Source organism: Copidosoma floridanum, unplaced genomic scaffold, assembly GCF_036245765.1.
Source record: "Copidosoma floridanum isolate Cflo_tuat_1 unplaced genomic scaffold, Cflo_Japanese_pri ptg000030l, whole genome shotgun sequence".
Lineage (NCBI taxonomy): Eukaryota > Metazoa > Arthropoda > Insecta > Hymenoptera > Encyrtidae > Copidosoma > Copidosoma floridanum.
Window position 1 is genome coordinate 6,567,682 of NW_028321907.1, and position 22,086 is coordinate 6,589,767.

The window sequence follows — 22,086 nt, forward strand, 5'->3', positions numbered from 1 at the left end:
GTATAATGACACTTTTACCAAAATAATGATACCCTCAAAGGCGATCAATGTCATCACCCCTAGATACTGCTCTCAATGAAAGTCTGATGAAAGTATTTGTCACTGCTATACGACACACAGTTTAATCGAATTTAAAAGCTACAAAGTCCCGTGTACGTACACGTAACGTGTAATATAACTTATTTTTTGCTTTTAAGCATGATACATCGGATACTATTGGGAGAAAAAAAAAAAAAAAAAAAAAAAAAAAAACCCGTTATAAAATAACTGCTGTGGCCAATGACGAAAATATTTCCGTCCAATTAAAATATGAAAAACACAGGTATAGTAGTGAAATACACTTGAGCAATTCGGCCGGACTTACCGAATGATCAAAAGGAAGAACGACACATTTTTCCACAGAGCGAGCGAGCTTGGAAAAATGTAGTTACATCAGCTCGGCAGAAGAGTAGGAAAAAGAAGAAGAAAAAAAACCAACAACACAAGCGATTAATCCGACAAAACGCAAAGCTCCCACACCTCCTCTCTGTCCCAGCCATTGCCCAACTTTGTGCTTATGTACCCTGTATCCATATAATTTGCACTCTACTATGGTACAAGTACACGTAAATTAGTATCTCGTGTTCTTCATCCCCTCGGTTGTTTTTTTTTTTGTTTGTTTTTGTATTTTTTTCTTTTCCTCGTTGTACTTGCGCGCACACACTATACACGTATGTACGATCGCCGAGCAAACAAACAAAGCCACTGTACTGAAACGTATGCTGTACTTACCAAAAAAAGCTCCTGTAGCTTGCAACGAGTACAGGAACACAGGACAAGAACCTACTGTGCAAGCACCCGTGGCTACTGATACAAACAAACGAAAACACACACGTAAACGCGCATCACTCCATTTTGGCACATCATCCAATCGGGGGTACAACAATGATAATGTACAGAAGAAGGAGCGGAGCCATAGAGGAATACCCCGTAACCCACCCTCTGTACGGAGTACTGGCGCACACAAGTATATAACAACACAAGGAGCCACCAGCTGAGCGTGCTTGACGCGACCTCTTGAAAGCACTGCGTGCTTCGATAACTCGGAGCTTTTTTTGCCCTACACCTTTCGTAAAAAAAAAAAAAAAAAAAAAAAAAAAAAAAAAATGGCACACGAAGCCTACCCTTACTCTTCGCCTTCTTCTTCTTCTTCTGCCTCCCGTGTGGTCTTGGAGCTTCGTTGTTGCAGCAGAGAGCTTTTTTCCTTTTTTTCACTCGTAAAAAAAAACAAACAAGAGAAACAGGCCAGACAAAGGGACAATATACACGCGCGGACTTTTACGGATAACATACGTATAGAGGCAAACAGCTGTAGGCGGCCGAGCGCGAGCGAGTTGCAGCGAGAGAAAGAGCTGCCCAGCCGTGAATGATATTAAAATGCCTCCTACTCTTGTATTTGTACGCTCTCGGGTAACACTTGCGCTTGCACTGTGCATGCGCAAGCTCCCCGGCACCTATATACGTATACATATGCGCCCATGGGGTGTCGCTGAGCGGAAAACTTTCGATCGATATAAACATAGGATTGGAAGCCCACACGTTTGCTCCTATACTCGCATGTGTAATATACTTATGGGGTATTTAATGTAAGGTGTATATACAAATACATGTTGGGTCCCTCTTTGTCGAGCTTGCGGATCGAAGACATTTTTCGGTTTGCGAGGCTGCTTTTCAATGTGTACCTATATATACTGTATTACGTTAATTTGCTTATGATGATTATTCTCTAGGGTATACAACTCGTATAGATGCGACGATCGAGATTATCTGACCGAAGCTCCGAGGCGGGGAAAGAGCTTGCGGCGATACTCGTGTTGTGTATCTTTTGTCGCTGATGGATCTTATTTTTATTTCGTTCACGATAAGATATTCGGGGGGATTTATTTTGTCGATTGAATTGGTCGCACTGGCGACGAGAGCCAGCGGTGCTGAATAGAATCCGTAGAGACGCGCGTCCGGTGATGATCGTTTAATTTGCAATTGTAATTTTTATGGCTACGGATGAAAATATTCCATAGTACTTTATGAATATGAAATAGTAGGCACAACATACTATTACATCCAAGATTTTATTTCAACGGAGAATGAAAAAAAACAAACAAAAAAAAACAAGATTATTTCGTGTTGGGTACGTTAGAAGTAAAACGATTGTTTGGTATCGCTTTGAACTTTTTTCAATCAATACGTAGGTATATCTCTTTATGGATATGTGAAATGCAATGGTTACAATTATCGACACCCAACAGATTGTCGACCCACATATTGTATAACGTGTATATTTTCATTTATTTTTGGTCGCCGTACCATACTCACTTCTCGTTTTTCACTATTCATTGTTCTCTAACAAAAGTGTTTATATCCTCGTCAATTGTTTCCATTTAAATTTTTACCGCAGCGATCGGAAAACTTGAGCTCGGTTTTTTTTTTTTTTTTTTTCTTTTTTTTTTTCGTTCCCAATTGACGAGCAACCGCACAATCTCCATTTGTTAATCGTATACTCTCGTCACTCCGACAGTTTCCATTAGCTTTATTTTTCAGGCTTCGCAGTTCATCATTAGCTTCTTCTTTTTTTTTCCCCCTCTCTGCGTAACAGTAGCATGATTGATGCAGCGCGGAGAAACGTGATCACTGATACTGTACCTATTTGAATTTTTTTTTTTTTTTTTTTTTCATCTCGCGTACATGTAGTTAAACGCGTCATCCCTTTTCGAGCGGAGGATAAGGGATGAGAGTGGGGATGGTGATAAAAACGCGTAATATAATGACGCATCGTCATCTCGCGTGACAAAGGCATCATATTTTGCTTTGCGTGGCTTATGTAGCGAATTCATAAAATATTAACCAAAGTGTGACTTTAAAGCGCAATTTTAAATGTGCAATAAACGAAGAATATTCGAAATCGTGGTATTAGGATTGTTTCCTGCTTTGCCTTGTATCCGTCGATAAGCGTATGATATACATGCATATACGCGAATAAAATAAATAATAATTAAAAAAAAAAAAAAAAGGACAACACACCACATATGGCGTTTAGGTATACTTTTTGATATACCTATGTATACAGCGTGAAAGCTCGCAGAGAATGTACTCAAGTGGCTCGAGGTAAAGGGGTATTCAGTCAGCTTCGATAGGTTTATTTTAGTTTTTTCGAGTATACGCATTATATCGTTCATCGAATGGTATGTATTTTTACATGCAACACACTCATTTCTTAAATTTTGTTCACGTACATACAATTGTAAATTTGAGGAAAAGCATTTGCACCGCAAGCTCCGAAAAAATGTGTCAAAACAAAAATCCTGATCGTTACTAGGGTGGGGACGGCGCAGTGTGACGCAGGCCAGTCAAATTATGATTTGCAGTCCTGAAAATTCGCATACAGTATTATTTGAGTATGATACACAACATATCAAAAAAGCACCCTTGAATCGAAACTTTTTAATTCAGGAGTAATTTTACTGGGCTATATGTACACACAATATTTAATTTACGGTCAGCGCCAATCTAGCGGCCTCGATTTTTTTGCTAAAAGTGGGCCCCTTAGGCTCTATAAGGTATAAAATATACGTGAAGTTATGTGTAGTAATTATAGTAATCACTACTAAGTAGTGCCATGTGGTCGATTTTATTAAACTATATAAGTGGAATATTTATACTTTTGGAGATTGATTTTCGGGCAAAAGATAAAGTATATACTTGCCGCAAACAGCCCAGACAATATTAATTTTTAACTATAGTCGTGATTACTATAATTACTTATACACATAACTTCACGTACACTCACCATACCTTGATTCGCAAACCGCGAAGTTTGAATTCTTGAAGTAATTTATCGTATTAAAACACGAGGAACAACCATAACCATAAAATAAAAATATAATGATAAACAACTATCATATTAACAACTATTGAACAATCTTAAAATCATACTTTATGTTTATTTGTCATTAAAAAATTTAAGAATTTAAACTTCGCGGTTTGCAAATCAAAGTACGGCGAGTGTATATCTTACACCGTGTTCTCTTTACCAAAATGATAAAATCAGAACATCTTTACCGACTAGTCTATCGTGTCGGTGTGGCAGGGAACTTACTTTATTGTCGGCACAACAGTACCGTATATTTTACCGGCCGTCGATCTTTGACAGAATTTTTTATATATATATAAACAAAAAATAGAGGCCGCTAGATGGCGCTGACCGTAATTTAAATGTGTGTACATTTAGTCCAGTTAAATTACTTCTGAATTAAAATTTAAAATTTAGATTCGCGAAGGCTTTTTTGATAAATTGATGCAAATTTTCAGGACTGTAAAAAATCAGCGTCATTGAAAAAACGGAATTCTGAGATTCATTACACGTTTGTAACTATAGACTAGTGACAATTTGAAAATCAAAACATTTGGCAATGCATATGTGTACTTAAAACAACAATAAAAAAACAGGAGTGTCTCGATAAACGTAATTTTTTATAATTTGTTGTGTGTCGTATGCGAAATTACTTGACTTAAGGGGAAAAAAATACTTCGTTTCGAACATGAGCAACGTAGGAAAGCCGAGCAACAATTTAAAAAATATTTAAATTTTGGTGTCATTTTAAATAGATTAACAGATTTAATTTATGCGTGCATACGTACATCCACAAGTAGAAATAGCTCCAATACTACTGTAACATTTCTTTTCTTACAAAGAAATAACGATTACTTGCTAAGAAAAATGCAGCTGATAAGACTACGATAAAACTGATAATAAAAGACATTATATAATGTACGTTTATAACATAGATTTCTAGTTGAAATAAAATTATTTACATCTTGTTATCACTTGTTTTCAGAAAGGAATGAAAATGGCTCTTAAGTTTTGCAGTAACCTGTCCTTTATGTTTCAAGAGGAAGCAAAGATTATTGACAGGTATCAATTGGCAAAAAATGCTGGATTTAAGGCCGTCGAAACTGGATTTCCATTAGGTTTCACCATGCAGGAAGTTGTTGATGCAAAGGAACTGGCAAATGTCCAACAGGTTCTCATTAATGTATATACAGGTGATACAACGAAAGGAGAACTTGGATTCACTGCTGTTCCAGGAAAGGAAGAGGAATTTAAAAGTAGCATTGAACAGACAATAAAATATGCAAAGGCCTTGGATTGTAATAAGTAAGTTCTTTGATTTTTACAAATATTTACATAGAACAATAATTGTCTCATGAAACATGGAATCCAGGATTCACGTTATGGCTGGAAAAGTAGAAAACCCAACACATAAAAACGATGCTGTTTATGAAAGTAATTTAAGATATGCTGCCAGCAGATTTGAAACTGAAAATATTATAGGACTTATTGAACCAATTAACGATATTACTGTTCCAAATTATTACATGAATAATTTTCAAAAAGGTAATTTTTGTACATTTCTCGCAGCAATGAATACAAAACGTTTCAAAAATTAAATTTCAAAAATTTTAGCCCTGAATATTATAAAAAAAATCAATAGCCCTCGTTTAAAGCTGCTTATGGATATTTTCCATTTGCAGCTTACTACTGGAAGAATTACGAATACGATTGAACAATATCTTCCTTACATTGGTAAAAAAAATTTTTTGAGTATCTCACTTAAAGAATAATTTATGTTAATGTAGTTAATTTAATAAGTTAATTAATTAATCTTAGGTCACATCCAAGTAGCTCAAGTGCCTGATAGAAATGAACCAGACACTGTTGGCGAGATAGATTACAAATATGTATTCTCTTTGTTGGAAAAACATGGCTACAATGATTATATTGGCCTAGAATACAAACCACGCACAAGCAGTTCAGATGGACTCATGTGGATAAAAAGTTTTGGATACAATCTCTGAACTGTCAATGCTGTTGCTTTGTATACCATTGTAAATAAACAAAACAATCGAAAGTCTCACTGATAAATAAATAAATAAACGTAACAGCATTGTTAATAAATTTCAAGCACTTGTAGAGTATAAAAATCTACTGCAAAAACTCTCCTCAATCATAAACAGAACTTATTATCAGTGGGCGCGCGTGGCCAAATAAATTACCAGTTACCCTTTAAAATAAATATTCTTCTGACAAACTAATACTTAAATAAATATTAGTTAACTATTATATAATACTTTGATAGACTGGTGAAAATAAAATTTTTTTTGGTAATTTTACTGTACATGGATATTCCATCTTCGTAAATCCTTCTCACTTTACAACAGAGGATTGGTCATCTGATAATAATTCATCATAATGATTCTGATTCTCGTTGTATGTCCATACAATTTTTGACGGAGGTCGTAATTGTCGTGAATTTCTTGATTTGCACAATTTGTTTTAATTAAAATTTTGCATGTCAACATAGATTTGTATTTGGTGTTTACTTACGTTTTCGAATTTTGTTGAACATTTTTTTTTTGATCGAGCAAATTTCTGTTTCGTAATTTCAAGTTATAAGTTGATTCTGCTGGTATCTCTTTATTTACTCGTGTTTTGATTGTTGAATCATCAACCTTATTTGGCACTTTAACCGGAGTTCGGTTCAACAGCTTGTTCTCTTCTTTTGTTATTCTCCCAGAGCTTCTCATATTACTTTCTGTTATGTTGGTTTCGTTTTTATTTTCTTTCTTTTTATTAAAAGCCTGCAAAAAATTAATGACTTACAAATTCATTAACTACCAACAAAAATGTAGGTGCTGATTGAATATACTAAATATTATTAAATTTCTAATTACCAAAGGCGTTTGATTTACCAACGATTTGTCAAACATATCTCCTGGTTGATAAATAGTGTGCAAGTCTTTAGTTACTAATCTTTCTCCTAAAATTAAAATCATAACTCTGAATTACTTAAGTCGAGTAAAAATTTTTTGTCAAACTTAATTGCTTACCTTCCCAAAAGTGTAAAGTTGGTACGCACTTGCGTCCACGCGAACTTGTTGGTATTGGCAAAAGATCAATAGATGTATTGTTCATACTGATAGATTTTTCTAAAACTGTTATGGATGTTTATTTTTATTATTTTTTTTTTTGCATGCGTAACATAATAATTTCAAAATTTTATTAAAAGATTTCAACAAATTTAAGAATACGCATGTCATTTGAACTACTAAGAATGTTTCTTCAAATTATAAAAAAATAATTATTTATTTTTATTTTTTTTTATTTTGCTACCTGGCAGTAATTTTTTCCATTCTTTACAAAATTCTTCAATTTTTGCAGGACATCCAGTCCGACAGTGATTCAGCAGTTCCTTTGGCACGACTAAGAAGAGCCCAAATAATAATATTTAAAAAAAATTTTAGTTCAGTAGCTATATAATTAAATTACCATGTTTTGTATCATTAACGCCTCCAACTAGCATAAAGTATTCATTTCTTACAGTTTCAACTAGTGTTGCCGAATGTCTTTTTATTACAGGGTCAGTGGTGAATTTTCGGTGAACAACATGTCCTGCTTCGCTGTAAGCAAGACGTAAATATAAAATATTCCAGTCATCCTAAAAATTTAGTACATTGCAAACTAAAACGAATGGTAAAATACATTACTTGAGTAATTTTCCTTCAAATACCAAGTTGATTTTCTTTTTCAATTCATTTTCATACATGACGCAAGGTATCCAATATGTTAACAACTTTGGATTTTCCTTAGAACCGAATGGCTCACTTTTTAGTGCCTTCTCATTTGTGAGTACTTTTTTTTTCTTCAAGCATAATCTAGACTTTCGTTCTTGTTCTTCTGTGTTTTTGTTTTGATTTTTTGATGATTCTTGTAAAACTTTCTCATTATTCCCATTAGTTTTTTTCAAAGCGTCCAAATGTTTTTCCTCACGGCCTTTGTCTACATAACTTGATTGTGACTATTTTAAAGATAAAAATTGGTAAGACATAGTTTATTCAGTCGTATATAATGTATGATTTACATAGAAATCGTACCGTTATTTTTGAGTTATCATGTTCATCAGAAAAATCTTCAGAGTCGTAAGTAAGAAAAGGATGCTTCATCAGATCATCTGTCAATTTATCGTTTTTTTCGTTATCATCAATATCAATATGCGACAGTTTCTGAAAAATAAAATTGTCAGTAACTGTTTGGAAGGTTATACAATTGTATTTTTGATGAATAAATAATTACTTGTCTTTTAAGGGGAACATCTTCATTAACAATACTGACATCTGAATAAATTGTTTTTGGATTTCTCGATAAACCCCTAGATTTTAAATCAATATTTACTATCTCGTTACTTTTAATAATCGGTTTTGGTCTTTCTGCAACCCGTTTTTTAGGAGTTGTTTTATGATTTACATTTTCAGCACCAATACTTTTAGCATAAGTGGTTACAATGCCTAGAAATAAATTTAAAAACTTTATAATTCTCACAACTATTAAACAAAATTAAAAAATGAATAAATAAAATATTTACCTTTCCTATCATCATTACAATTAACATTTTCGACAAGTGGATCATGACTTTTGGGAGTTTGCTTATTAAGAGTGGATCTATTATTTATTTCGTTTTTTCTCATTTGCCTACTTTCATATTCATTTTCTGTTATGCTTATGCTAGAATCATCATGTGGCAGCAATTTTTGACCATGAACAGATTGAGCCAGTTTCTCTATCTGCTTTTCATTTTGAACTTTTTTTTTCCCTGCCATACGAGTTTTCACATCTCTGTAACGTTCAGATCTCGTCCTAGGCTTCAAAATGTGTTGCACAGGGATATTTGGAATACCCATGTATGCATCACTATCTGAAGAATCAGTCATGACAACTTCACCATCACGACCTGCAGTCTTGGGATGATTCAAATTTCCATCAAGCCGAGACTTTTTATTTGGATCAGTGGATACATTGTCATTTGATTTTTGGCGATTTTCTTCGAGTTTAAAAGTTTCATTTTTTTTCCTTGAACTACTTGAAAGCTCGTCTGCATTGATTTCTTGAGATTCGGAAAATGACGCAATACTACTGCACTTTAAACAATGTTGTAGTTGACATTTAGTATCCATCTCACTGCTTGGCGTAAAAGACAAAAGATATCTTAAACAGTCAATGAGTTGAATAAATTTATCCAAATACTCGGGAGGGCAGTTTTTATCACCAAGATTCAAACGTATCACACGAAGTTTATCTTCTTGTAACATTTCATGTAAATAAGCAGAATACTTTAAATTAGAGCAATTGTTACTGAAGTTTGAACAATCTTTAGAATTGCTACAATCATCATGTTCTTTGAAACCATTAACATCAACTTCTTTGATTTCAGAATCATTTGCCAAGTCTTGTACTTTTTTGTTTACTGTTTCAGATGGTTTGACCGCGACTTTTTCTGCACTCGATTTGCCACAATTCTGGATACTGTCTGTCTGAGATTTTGAATAATAGCCTGATGATGTAGCATTGTTCACGGTAGTATTTGAATGATGCACAGCTTCTTTAGAAACGACATCTTTGTTTTTAAACAAAGTGAAATCGGTTATTTCAGTCGCTAAATCATCATCACTATCAGTTATGGGAGTGGGCCATCTGAATGATAACTTGCAGCCCTTAGCTGTGTAGTTCTTCCATAACTGATGTACATTTTCCCAATCATCTGGAAAACCATTGAAAAATTTTCCACGAACGTATTCTGGTAACTCTAAAATGTGATTATTTTTAGTTTAGCTTATATGAAAGTAGTTGAATCGGTATTTTTAGAATCATGTTAATTACCACATCTGTCATCTACAATGTTACCATCTAAAAGATAAATGTGTTTATAAACCGACTTTACTTTATTCCTTGATAACCTCTGCATGATGGGTTTACTCCTAGCTATTTTCCCGCTGTAAATTAATTCTTTGAGTTATAATTTAGAGAGAGTAAGGAAATTAATGTTATGAAGAATGCGTCAATGAGATAAGTCTTACCAGTCTGCTAAAGTTCCTTTTATAATCATCTCTCCATGGTCATTTAGTAAAATTCTCCAGCGTTGGAAAACTCTGTGAGCCTTAGAATCTTGTTGGAAGACACTATTACTATTATCTTGATGAACAGAGGTATTTGACGAGTTTGCATTAGTTGATTCACTGATTTCCCTCTCAGTATTGCTCCTCTTACTTAGTTGACTCCATTGTGTGCCCTTTGAATCATTTTCAATTGTGACTTTTGGATGATTACAGTACACTGAGGTGACAGGAGGAGGTGGCATAATGGCTCGATCTCTGTCAAAGTCACTTATTGGAAACTTTTTGACACTGGAGGTGGCAATTGGCAGGTTGGTGTATCTCTTAACTACCAGTGCCTTGTGCAAGTTGCTACTGGACGATACAACTTCACTTCCGACCCTTGACACTTGTAGCGATGGATTTGCAGCAGTTGTGTCCATAGTGTCTGCATTGATACTTGATAAACTTGGCCAAGTAGGAGACATACAGTAACCTTGACCCAAGTGAGTTTTGGCTTGTTCCATTTGTTTGATAAATGTTAGCTTTAAACTCCTCTCAAGTTTTTTGTAACGTTCTTCTTTTTGAAGTTCTCCAAATTTTATCTACAACTTACGCTTTATCAAACATTGATCTTTGTGACATACCACATAAATTCAAATAAATAAAGGTTTTCAGATAACAAAAACAATACGTCACAAAAAAAAAGAAAACAAAAAAGCTTAATTTTTTTTGTTTCTCTAGTAATATCAACGTCGAACTTCATCATCATTTAACATTACTTGTATTGCTGTTGAATTTGAAAACACAAACGAAAACAAAGGTACTTATTTGAATCATCTGACAACGAAACGTACTGCCTTGAGAATTGAATACAATGCATACTCACACCAACTTCTGAAGAATTGTGATCCATTTGTGACCAGCTAAAATGAACAAGTTCTTGTAGGATCGTTAAATAAATACATTCGGTGCACAAAAAAGCATAAAATTGCAACTTATAATAATTCTTGAAAAGCATAAACGCAACAAGTTGCATCGGGTTGCACACGCGCACGCGATTGTTTTCTTTTTCTCTCTCTCTCAGAGATAGCGGGAAAGAGAGTAACTAGCTTTTGCAGAGTTGCCAAACTTCAGGGTGTTTTTGTTAGTAACATTTTTTCCTCGCAAGGGGTAAACACTGTGCAATGTGGAGGGAAAATTTGAATCGTACAAATATGCGAAACAAACAGCTCAGTATTACCTCAAGCATGGGAAGGGGGGAATAAAGTATTAATCAAGTCTTTATTGTTTCATCAGAGTTTATTTACAATAAATTGGATTATGAATCTAGTTTTTAAAATAACATTTTCTCGGTTATTTACAGCAGACATGGTTTTTGTTTCTAATAGAACGTGCCGACAAGAAAAAAGAAAAATTGTACAATCGTACGTCATAAGTATACAAAAAAAAAAACATCTGCTTAAAAAAAGGGCATCTTATTGCTCTAGTTTTGTCAACTTGAGTATTAACTTTAAAATTCATTTTGTCATTAACAAAAAAAAAAAAAAAAAAAAAAAAAACATACATGGTTTTAGTTGAAAAAATATTTTTAATGTTCAATCATAGTCATCGTCACATATTCATACATTAAATTATATGCCTTATTGCACTTACAGTTTTTACTATTTCACTGGAGTTTAAAAAAAAAATATACAATTTATTCAGTAAAGTTTTTGATCCGCGTACAGTACACGCTAAGATAATTTATTACAATTAAAATTTAAAAATAATTTGTGACACGTCGATACATTTCAGTACTTGCTATAAAAAGAGAAAATATAACGTAAGTAACTTTGAAAAAACTTACACACTATCATTAAGTAGCTGCAATATAAATTTTAGTCTTGTAAAAGATCTGGCCATAAAGATAATAAAAAGAAAAAATTGCTTTTGTAACGATAGTGCAAATCACAACAGAAATATAATATTTTTTATGCGATCCGGCACTTGAGATGTGCAATCAATGTAAGTAACATTATTCTGTCGACGAATGTAGACTAGAAACAGCAAAAAGTCGTTTGTCATTTTATTGAACACCATTAACGTTTATAAAGTATTATGAAGCTAATTGATAAAATTAGCTGTATATAAAATTTATATTATCATCATCATCATCATCATCATCATCATCATCATAAATTATGATGTTAAATTGATTTTTAAGTGAAATCACGAATGATATTAATAAGTGAATGATAACAATGGATACAGTTATCAACTTCACGAATTAATAAAATCAAACTTTCAATGAAAATACGCTAAATAAAGTAAAATTAACAACCATTAAAAAAACTTATCTGAAGAATTTAAGTAGTGAAAATGATAGGAAAAAAAAAAAAAAAAAAAAAAACTACATACGAGCAAAAATAAAGTAGCTTTGACAAAAGCGAAATAATTTTTTTAAACAGATAGAAATGCATTATTCATCATTTTGTTGATTTGAACAACTATTGGAGAAAGCCCTGAAGAAAGTCGTCAAATCGACCGCATTATTTCTAGCACATTCGAAAAAAAAAGGAAAAAGAAAAAAGTACATTGCACTTGGTCGAAGAAAAAAAAAAAAAGCCATGAGAAAGTTAGAGCATTTGAGTTTTTCCCTTGCTTTTTTTTACTTGTACGCACAACACATCGTAGTCTCCTATACAAAGAGTTTGTTTTTTGTTTAACATAAAAGTATTACACTTTTCCATCTTTGAAGTTGATCTTTGTTGACGTAGTATGTTTTTTATGTACATGTAGTATACAATGTATCTGCATGCAGGAGAAGACGGATCAGACCACATTGGCGGGTTCGATGAGCGGCTCGTTCGTTTTCATTTGGGGACCTATGACAGCAGTGCTAGAAAAGCAGTGGCAAGACAGACACACGGTTAATCGGGTTTTCATCATAAGTACCATCTTTTTTGTTCTGTTTAATAGGATAAACACGCGTTCAGCTGCGTTTTTTTGATGTTTATTGAATCTTTTTTTAAGTCCTTTATTTCAGGGTAAACAATGACATGATGAAGGTTAATTACTTTTGTTTTAAAAATGGTGTAATATGAGTAAGAGCAAAAAAAATCATATTTTTTTTTAATTTAACAACCATTTAAAATATTAAACTTGTTTTTTTTTTTTTTTTTTTTTTTTTTTTTACTTATGTTGCAAACGTAATGTATGTTGATTCATGTTTTGCGACTGAACTTGTGCTGTGAAAAAAAGTAATTTTGAAAAATTATTCGTGATCTATTAAACGTGGAAAGAAAAAATAACACTTTTCATTTGTTAGTTCTCACGTTTGTAAGAATAAAAGCATGCACTCGAATAAAATTATTTTTTTCTCTCAAAAAAATGTATACTACGATTTGTAAGTTTTACAATAAATTTCAAATACAAGTATCGTTAAAGTAACTTGAATATATATATATAGTGTACGAAATACATTAGAAAGTAATTGTTATGAAACGAAACGGACACAACTGCCACAAACTGAGTTGGTTAGTCTATAGAACAATGTATAACAAATATTACCCCATGCCAAGAGCCAATATCGTAGCTCCCTGTACCATAGTCAAGTCGTCTAATGGCGACCTACAGATCATATTATACGATTATACTGGAATTTTTTTTACATACTTTACACGTGGGTAATTGAAAATGGACACAGTTTTATCTTTTTTAATTCTGGGTCACTTAATATGAACATCGGTCAGTTAGATTTTTTTTCTCTCGATTTCCTTTTCAATTTCGTTAATCAAACATGCTTTTACAAAATAAGAATCAACAAAAAAGTGGTTAGTTAAACGTAATTCATACTCGTTATTGAATAAAACATACTTGGATTTAGTAATTACTGAAATGTTAGTAGTGGAAACAAGCCGTATCGATAATTCGAACGTATAGGTCTAAATGATCATATCGTTTATTTTGTTTCGTATCGTATAGCGAAGAGTTTGTAACGCATAGAAGTATTCGGTTTACATCAGTCGTGAATGTGTAAAACAAAAGTTGAAACAAATTATAATTGCGTACAAAAATTTGGTTTTGCGCTTGTATCTCCATACTTTATTTTATCAACATCCACTCTCTTCATTGCTTCTCTCAGTTATTGTCGACATTGAATTGTTTTTATAAAATGACAAACATTTTATTATTACTATTGTTTATTTATTTTTTTTTTCAATTATTCACGCTCAGATTACTTTTACCTCTTTTCATGTCCTCACGAACTCATACTATGAGATCGTTTCTCAAATATTTTACATTCACAACCGAACAAAAAAAAAAAAATTTTACAAAAACTTATTATTTTTACTATTTAGTCTCCTTACTGAATCGTTACGTATACTTAGATCACTACTGTACATTATATGTATATTACTTTTTTACAACATATTTTCGGGATTTTTCTTTGATGAGAGGAATAACGTATGCATCTACAAACAGGGAAATTAATTTTTTAATAAAAATTATGTCCGTACAAAGCGCCTCTTATCAGGAAAGTAACAAATCGGTGGTGGAATTTCTTTTACTGCTTTGATTTTGTAGTATGGTTTCTAACACCACTTGGAATGTATTTAATTGTAATATGTATGGGGACTAGACAAAAGTGTTTCAAAACCGGCTGTACACATGTTGCGTACAAAAAAAAAAATATATATATACAAATAAATATTAATATAAGAATAATCCTGGAAAATTAAAAATCTAAAAACTATTTAAGGAGTTAACAAATACGTAACTTTTATGAGGATCTCATTAAACGTTATAGTTTTCAATATTTTTGTTCTCATAAGCAATACTAAGTAGACTTGTATTTTATTTACTCCGTATTTATCGAATATCCTTTCCATTATTTAAGAAAATAATTTGAAAAATAAAGTCCATCGTCTTAATCTATATTTACACGAATGACTTTTTTGTATTTTCCAAAACAATCTCATAAAAGCTCCTTTGTTTTACATAATTATTGGAACGTTTTTTTTTTCACATCTCCAAATTGTTTTTGTTAAATATCATACAAATTTCACCAAATGCAAATTGCAATCAAACAATGGACAAATTGGCCTAAATGCATCTTGTTTTGACTCTCATCTTTCACACACGAGAATTTCTTATACAAAGATCGATCGAAATAAAACGCCCATTTGAAACAAACGTCCAATATGATCTCGATAAACCCTTTTTTTTTCTCGCAATCTGTGAAGTCCCAAAAAATAGCCTGTAAATTTTATTTCAACCGCCTTGGATATAAAACACTGCAGCGATGTGCAACGATTCCATTGGGCGACCAAAATCGGCAGGTAATTCCTCGAAAAACCCCACAGTGCTTCGTACGGTACAATACCGTATACGATTTCGTACGACACTTGCCGACGATTGCGGACACCAAAGATTCAATTCGGACTTTTTTTTTCATTCAAAAGGAGCTCCGGTATGGCATTTTTTTTTCTTTTTCTCCACACCTTGCTCTGAAAATTATAATGACGCTGTGACGCCAGCACCTGGTTTTCCAAAGACCGAGCAAGCCCACCCCGCAAATGAAAATCCAAACTACTTAGCTCCCTTTTGCCCGCAATCATCGTCAACACACACGCATTCCCCGCGAGCAAACTCCTGTACCTATGTAGGTATATATATTATGAGCGCACCAGCACACCGAACTATCCATCAAGTCCAAAGTTCTTATTCGCTCTCTGTTTTTTCATTGGCCATATTCACTTGTTTTAAAACACGGTACTTAATAAGTATACGCGCAGCCACAATCAATGCAACACGGGCGCAGCACGGCGGTGACAATGACGAGACCGCGCATCGGAGTGCATGCAGCTGAGATCGCACAGGTGGTGGTGTATACAACATATAATATCACAACGGAGCACGTGCAATGAAAGAAAAGGAAGGAAAAGAAAAGTCAATGGCCTCGAAGATTGTGATAATGGTTGGCGAATGCGACGCAGAAAGCTATGGTCGTGAGTATGTTCAAAGACGAGACAATGGCAACGAGACAGAGGGCGAGGGTGGTGTCGGTGCTGTCGGCGGTGGCGATGGCTGTGGCGAAGGAGTCGCTCGCGAGATCCCGAGACTACCAGATACCTGAGCGTATGCCACGGGCCACGTGGGAGGGCGAGTCGAGCTCGGTCTCGTCGCCGGCGTTATTGTTCCCCGGTGGTGAGCCCCCGCTCCAACGCTGCGTCTCCACCCCTAGGAGCGTGTGCCGGTCCTCGTCGAACTGGCGCTCCGGGAACGTCACGCCGTCGCCGAAGCTGTAACACACAGGGCCCTGCAATGCCTGTCGCTGCTGATGCTCCATATATGAACGCTTCTTCCACCGGCTCACACGACCGCGCGTCCCCCCCCCCCGCCTCCTTTTGTGCGATAATTTTGTAGATATACCGATCAGTTGGCAAACGTTTAATGGATCGTCATGCCGTTCATTTTGTAAATCGTGAGTGGTCCGTATGTATATTACATTTTCAAACAATCGGGTGGTGTTTATTATTTCACGTTGACAGGTAGGTGTGGCAGAGCAACGATTTTCAACGATTTAATGGACATTAGGAAACCAGGTGCACAATACCTCCGAGGCTGGGGTAACGATCGCGTTATATGGGTGTATGTTAAAAATTAATGATGTCGATTATCGGTACACTAGACTAATTTGTCGAAGAGGCAGGTACTTATGATTATAATGTACCTGCACTTGTACATTGTACTATGAGCGAGTGTGATTTTGTACTTGAAAGTCCGATTTATTTAATGATGATTATTCGCTTCACTCCAACATTACCTAATCTGTGTTTCATGTGTATATGGTACACGTTACATCGAAGCGTGTAGGCATATGGTTCAAATGGTTTTAAGCTCACAATCGTACAATGATCATCGTGAACATGTACAACATGTAATTTCTCTTGTTGGATGATTTGGCGGATGTTTTGGAGTACGCGAATGGTCCATGAGAGTATGGTAAAACAATACTTGGCTCACAAAATAAACGGAACTCAATCGGACATGTAAGTCGACAAAAGCAACCAAACAACAAATGCTCGTAAGAACTATATGCTACAAAATTTCTTCAATATACAACTAACTATAAACATCGTACTTCTAAATTAAATACATACATATAACATATACAATGTCGTACAGTACACAACACAAGAGGCAAACTTGTACACTCAGTTGTATATATATAAATATATAGACACGCAAAAGTTAAGCAGCGAGATAGTCTTGTTAGTTTATGAGTATAAGGAGATACTTTTATTGCATTTTTCGCGGGAAAAGAGAAAGTTTACAGCAGAGAAAGAGGAAATGGCTATTATACTACGTCTACATTGTTTAAGAGACATGCACATGCTACATTGTTGTACGAGCTTTATTTTGTTTGACGTCTTTGAGTTTTAAAGCTTGACACACCTCTCACCTCTTTTCATCATCATACGGTGTTCGCGGGTTTAAATTTCTTTACTTTTTTTTACACTGTACTCGCTACAAGGGATGGAAGTATTTTTTTTTCTCACAATTCAATAATTGACATTAGCGTGAAATAATATAATTATCCCTTATTGCGAGATGTCAGTGCAAACGGTATTAGGAAGGATAATTTTAACGTAAAATCTAAAGCTTAAGATTTATGTGTTAAAAAGGAGCTGAGAGCTTGGAAAATAAATGCTAACCTGTTATCGGTACTTCCCATCGAGTTGTACGTATTGGAACCTTGAGGCTGCGAGCGTACCGGAAAGACCACTCCGTTCCCAAGACTAAAACACACATGTGGCGGTAGCAACCCCCCGGTTTTTAAAATAATTCGTTTTTTTATTTTTTTATTTTTTTTTTTTTCTTCACCTTGACAATAATCGCGTTTTTCTTTGTTGTCGAAAATAATATAAGATTTCGTGTTTTCATGAATAAAACAAATGTGGTTGAGGCCATTTCCTGACTTGAAGCTATCGTCGTGAATCATATTTTCAACTTTATGAGGGTCTTGCTTCGACAGGGAAAAAAATTTGTTCAACAAAATCCCGGAACGTTTCATTTAGAAATTCCAAGCTCCACGAATAATTGTACCCATAGAATTTGGAACAGCCATCAGAGTTAATTGAATTACCAAATTAAAATTTTTTTTTCCCATGACAGGCTAGGGGCCCTTATAGAATAAAACCTTGTTTTTTTTTTAACAAATATTTTTACCTCCGAATAACATTTCCAATTGATCGCACGTGCGAGAAAAAGTAACGTCAGTGCAACATTTGCTTAACAGATTTCGAGAGATTAAAAAAAATGTCTTGTATGCTATAACTTATACGTAATGTACAATATATACTTGAGTAATAATAGCATAGCAACAATGAATAAAAAAAAAAAAAAAAATACGTAAAGATACATGAGTAATTAACATAAATACTATATGATTGTGCAAAAGACAATATAATACTGTGCAAAATAAATAACTATCAAACGGCAACGAAATAGCAAGCAGCTTGAAGGTGCAAAACCTCACATGATTATTCATTTAAAGGAATGCATGTCATAATGTAAATATATACTGCATATAAAATTTCAATAATATACATGTACAATCGAAGATAAAATATACACAAAAATAAGAAACTAATAACGCGACGTTAGCCATCATTATACGTTACATATTATATTCGAGCAGGTATTGTGCAGATGGTCTTTCACGCGTTTTTCATATATATATATATGTGTATGCAATATATGCACATAAGTACTTATAGACGTATTGACACTTGCCATTGTTGTCGTTTCCATGTGGTATTAAAGCGTGTGCACGCGTACTTATTAAGGAAACACGAGTAGGCGTAGGCGTCCCGACTGACTAAACTACTGACCCACTTTTGGTCTCTCTGTCGAGCTTATTTGCGTTCATATCTCCGAGAAAAGATCTCCCGTATCGACGTCGATGTTATGTAATGAAAAAAAAAAAAAAAAAAAAAAAAAAAAAGTACGTGTAGGGACGTTAAAGTAAAATAATTCTAATCCATCTAATCAATGGGAAGCGTGTGACTATTCAAATAAATTTGCTGTGTACTACAAAGGCCTTCTTTTTTTTCTTCTCTCTATACTTGCTTCGCGCCACGGTATGTGATTGGCAAGGATCCAGGTTTCATAAAGACTCGCGAGTATCTTTGAAAACTTTCTTAGAAGGCGTTTGGATAAATTGACTTCAGAAGAAGTCATCTATGGATACATGTCATCAACTGATTTTTACTAAATTGGCTTGCAATGCGCACGATAATCAATTTTAAACGGAATAACGGAACGAAATACTTTTATAGTGTGAATTCTCGTTCATGATGCGATTATTTTAAAGGCGTAAAAATTAAAGATTGTTTCTTAAATGCGAGCTTACCTAGTGAAAACAGGTAGGAACCATAGTCGACTATTGTCACCAAAAACTTCTTGGAAGTTATTGTATCTTCCAAGGCTGAATCCATACTTATCTTTTCCAGCGCGGAACATAGGAGGGTGAAATGCCTCTGTAATCATTGTGAAAGAAAAAATTTTTTTTTTTATTACATAATACATCGGAATGTTGTGTGTTACTATTAAAAAATTAATCAGTATGTACTTCAAGAACAAAATAAAATGATGACAATACTTTTTTTTTTAATGACAAACTAAGCATTTCAATCTAGCAGAAGTAACAAAAGGATTTTAATGTTTTTAATTTATCTATAAAAGAATTTACTGTACTAAAGAATAGTAAACAATAACAAACACATAATACTTAAAAATTATTTACCCAATGTCGATCTGTTGTGCCAGATAAGGTAGCAATGGTAGAAGAAGAGAAAATTAAGACTGATCGCGAACATGAGTGCGATAAAAAACAAGATGACAAGGTGAATTTTACCCATTTCTCCTAGTTCACCCTGAAAATTATGGTTTTTTGATACACACGAAAATCCTCTGAATTTCTCTTTCAACACACACATCAGAGTGAATGTGTAGAAGATAGTGTTATTTTGGGTACCATTCCACAATCATTAGCCACACTTACCTTCCAAAATTGTATAAAATATTGCAATGTCGTTGCAACAATAAAAATACAGTACAGAAGAGCATAAGCCAAAAATAACATGAAGAACTTGTAATTGTGGAAGCCTACGCAATTATTCACCCAGGGACAGTGATGGTCCATTTTGAGAACACATGTGCCACAAACGCTGCAATGGTGTGCTCTATCTGGTTTAACCAATTGACACACTTCGCAAAATCTAATTTCTGCAAGATAAAATTGGTTTTTTCAACATACTTTTTTTAACAGTTGAAAACGGAGAAATTCTTTGACATCTATTCATATTACTTCCTGTTATTGTCCAGTTGGTGATTGGCAAGTCTTGAGCAAATCTTTCTAGGACTTGCCTGCGAGCATCTTCGCTCTCTGCTTGCAACAGTTTTTCCATCTCTCCAACGGGAAGTTTAAACTAAAAGAATTCATAAACAAATTGTAAGTCTGTGTGAATAAATCAAAGCAGAAATAAACGTTCCAAGTTCAAAGAATGGCAATCGTTAAAAATCTTATGGTATTTGTGTAACTTGTGCCAATGTTTATACAGTTACATTTATCAAGTGAAATAGCTGGAACGTATTTTCTGCTTGATTTAACTATCGAGATATAACTCAGCTACAATTTGAAAACAAATCATTAATCAAACTACATAGTATAGATGAAACAGAGCTTTGTTTACCTTCTCTGGAACCTTTGCTAAATCCGTGGCTATGGTCTGCCAATAAGACCATATAAATAGGAAAAACAATATATGAAAGAAAACCAAATAGAAAACTGTTGAACAAAAAACATTTGTTAATAAGCAGATCTGAAATGTATGCCAACTTATTAATTTTTGAATAAAATATACCTCTGAGAACAATGTTTTCGATGGTATCTGAAATGGAAAAAAAAAAAAATACATAACTAAACAAGTTAACAAAAACTCAATATTTACAGAAAGTATTGTAGACCAAATAAAACATGCATTCCCGCGCATTATAGCTTTCATAGTGGTGAAATAATAGTGCCAGAAAAGCACATAAACTATTTCACAAAGTCAATGTTTCACTCAGTAGGACTAATAAACACTCACAAGCAAAACTATTCAACTACAGTATGTATGTACACTTCATCAGCCACAGCCACTTTGATTCACACCTCATTTTATCGCTTATCCTTCCGATCAAACAAACACAAAAGCAATCAAATTGCTGCCATATCATCAGATCATCACAGTCATCACTTTGAAATTAATCCACTAAACCAAACAAATACTGCACACACCATTGGATATACTTGTGCACCTTTCAAGCAAAGTAAAGCAAAGCACACGTATAATAAGCATCAGAAAAAAAAAAAGTTTAACTCACAAATGCATAGCGGCACCACGTAGGCATAATACGACCAAAAGACGACGGAGAGTATGAAGAGCACGGGTATCCACTTGACCGCGCGGAAGCACCACCAGCACCTTCCGCCTTTTCCGTCCATCCTAACAGTCGTCGTCGTGAACTTGTTCGGTAGTAGCCGGTGCAGTTTTATCGCAGTTGTTGGCTCCCTTCCTTCAGCTTCTGCTCCTTCTCTCTCCTCGTAGTCTTCTTCTTCGAGATAAAAATCGTCACTGAACTTCGATCCTCCTGCAGCACCTGACGAGCTTTTGCTTCTGTTGTTGTTGCTGCTGTTGCTCGAGCCTGACCTCTTCTCCCATTTCTTGTAGTAGGCTGGATTGGTGCGATTCACGTTCCAGGGTGACGGCACACTGCTGTGAAGCAGGGGAGCGCCCACTGAGAATGAAAGAGCCACCGCTTCTCTCTGTCTTTCTTTCTCTCTGCAATATGTTGTTTACACGGTAGATCCCACTCTCTTCGAGTACCTATACCACCTATACTTACTTAACACACTCTTGACTCTCTTGTATACTTACATGGCAGAAATAATCAGAAGAGAGAGAAATTGAGAATCTTTTATACTCAAGTAGATATATGTGTATGTGTTTTATTTTTATCTGTCTATATACTTAGTACTCTGTTTAGCTTTTTTTCGTTTTTATTAATGCAGTTTATTTTTTTTCACTTCAA

The 22,086-nt window shown here is 34.3% G+C and overlaps 3 protein-coding genes across 4 annotated transcripts; 1 reads left to right on the forward strand and 2 right to left on the reverse strand.

The window, feature by feature from the left end:
• The first annotated feature begins 4,845 nt into the window (after positions 1-4,845).
• On the forward strand, positions 4,846-6,116 carry Gip (hydroxypyruvate isomerase-like protein Gip). The gene is made up of 4 exons (XM_014362198.2): positions 4,846-5,191; positions 5,259-5,431; positions 5,501-5,620; positions 5,705-6,116. Exons 1-4 carry the CDS (start codon positions 4,878-4,880, stop codon positions 5,890-5,892), a joined length of 795 nt encoding a protein of 264 aa, XP_014217684.2. The 5' UTR covers positions 4,846-4,877; the 3' UTR covers positions 5,893-6,116.
• LOC106646219 (uncharacterized) lies at positions 5,183-11,012 on the reverse strand. 2 transcript variants are annotated; one of them, XM_089596650.1, is made up of 13 exons: positions 10,850-11,012; positions 9,946-10,565; positions 9,749-9,861; positions 8,457-9,674; positions 8,168-8,379; positions 7,969-8,097; positions 7,582-7,892; positions 7,364-7,494; positions 7,208-7,297; positions 6,925-7,029; positions 6,769-6,854; positions 6,422-6,675; positions 5,183-6,350 (listed from the first exon to the last, which is right to left on the reverse strand). In XM_089596650.1, the coding sequence occupies exons 1-13, from the start codon at positions 10,997-10,999 to the stop codon at positions 6,242-6,244; spliced, it is 3,528 nt and encodes a 1,175-aa protein (XP_089452776.1). In that variant the 5' UTR covers positions 11,000-11,012; the 3' UTR covers positions 5,183-6,241. The 2 variants fall into 2 exon arrangements, 1 of the variants encoding a protein (XP_089452776.1); XR_016293345.1 differs by lacking the exons at positions 5,183-6,350; positions 6,422-6,675; positions 6,769-6,854 and having other exon boundaries at positions 6,961-7,029; positions 7,416-7,494.
• Positions 11,013-12,553: 1,541 nt separating this feature from the next.
• LOC106645215 (palmitoyltransferase ZDHHC15B) lies at positions 12,554-21,987 on the reverse strand. Its single transcript, XM_014361195.2, has 11 exons — positions 21,933-21,987; positions 21,379-21,836; positions 20,877-20,903; positions 20,706-20,800; positions 20,321-20,441; positions 20,015-20,238; positions 19,757-19,886; positions 19,364-19,490; positions 17,664-17,747; positions 16,078-16,247; positions 12,554-12,841 (listed from the first exon to the last, which is right to left on the reverse strand). The coding sequence occupies exons 2-11, from the start codon at positions 21,497-21,499 to the stop codon at positions 12,828-12,830; spliced, it is 1,113 nt and encodes a 370-aa protein (XP_014216681.2). The 5' UTR covers positions 21,500-21,836; positions 21,933-21,987; the 3' UTR covers positions 12,554-12,827.
• Positions 21,988-22,086: the final 99 nt, after the last annotated feature.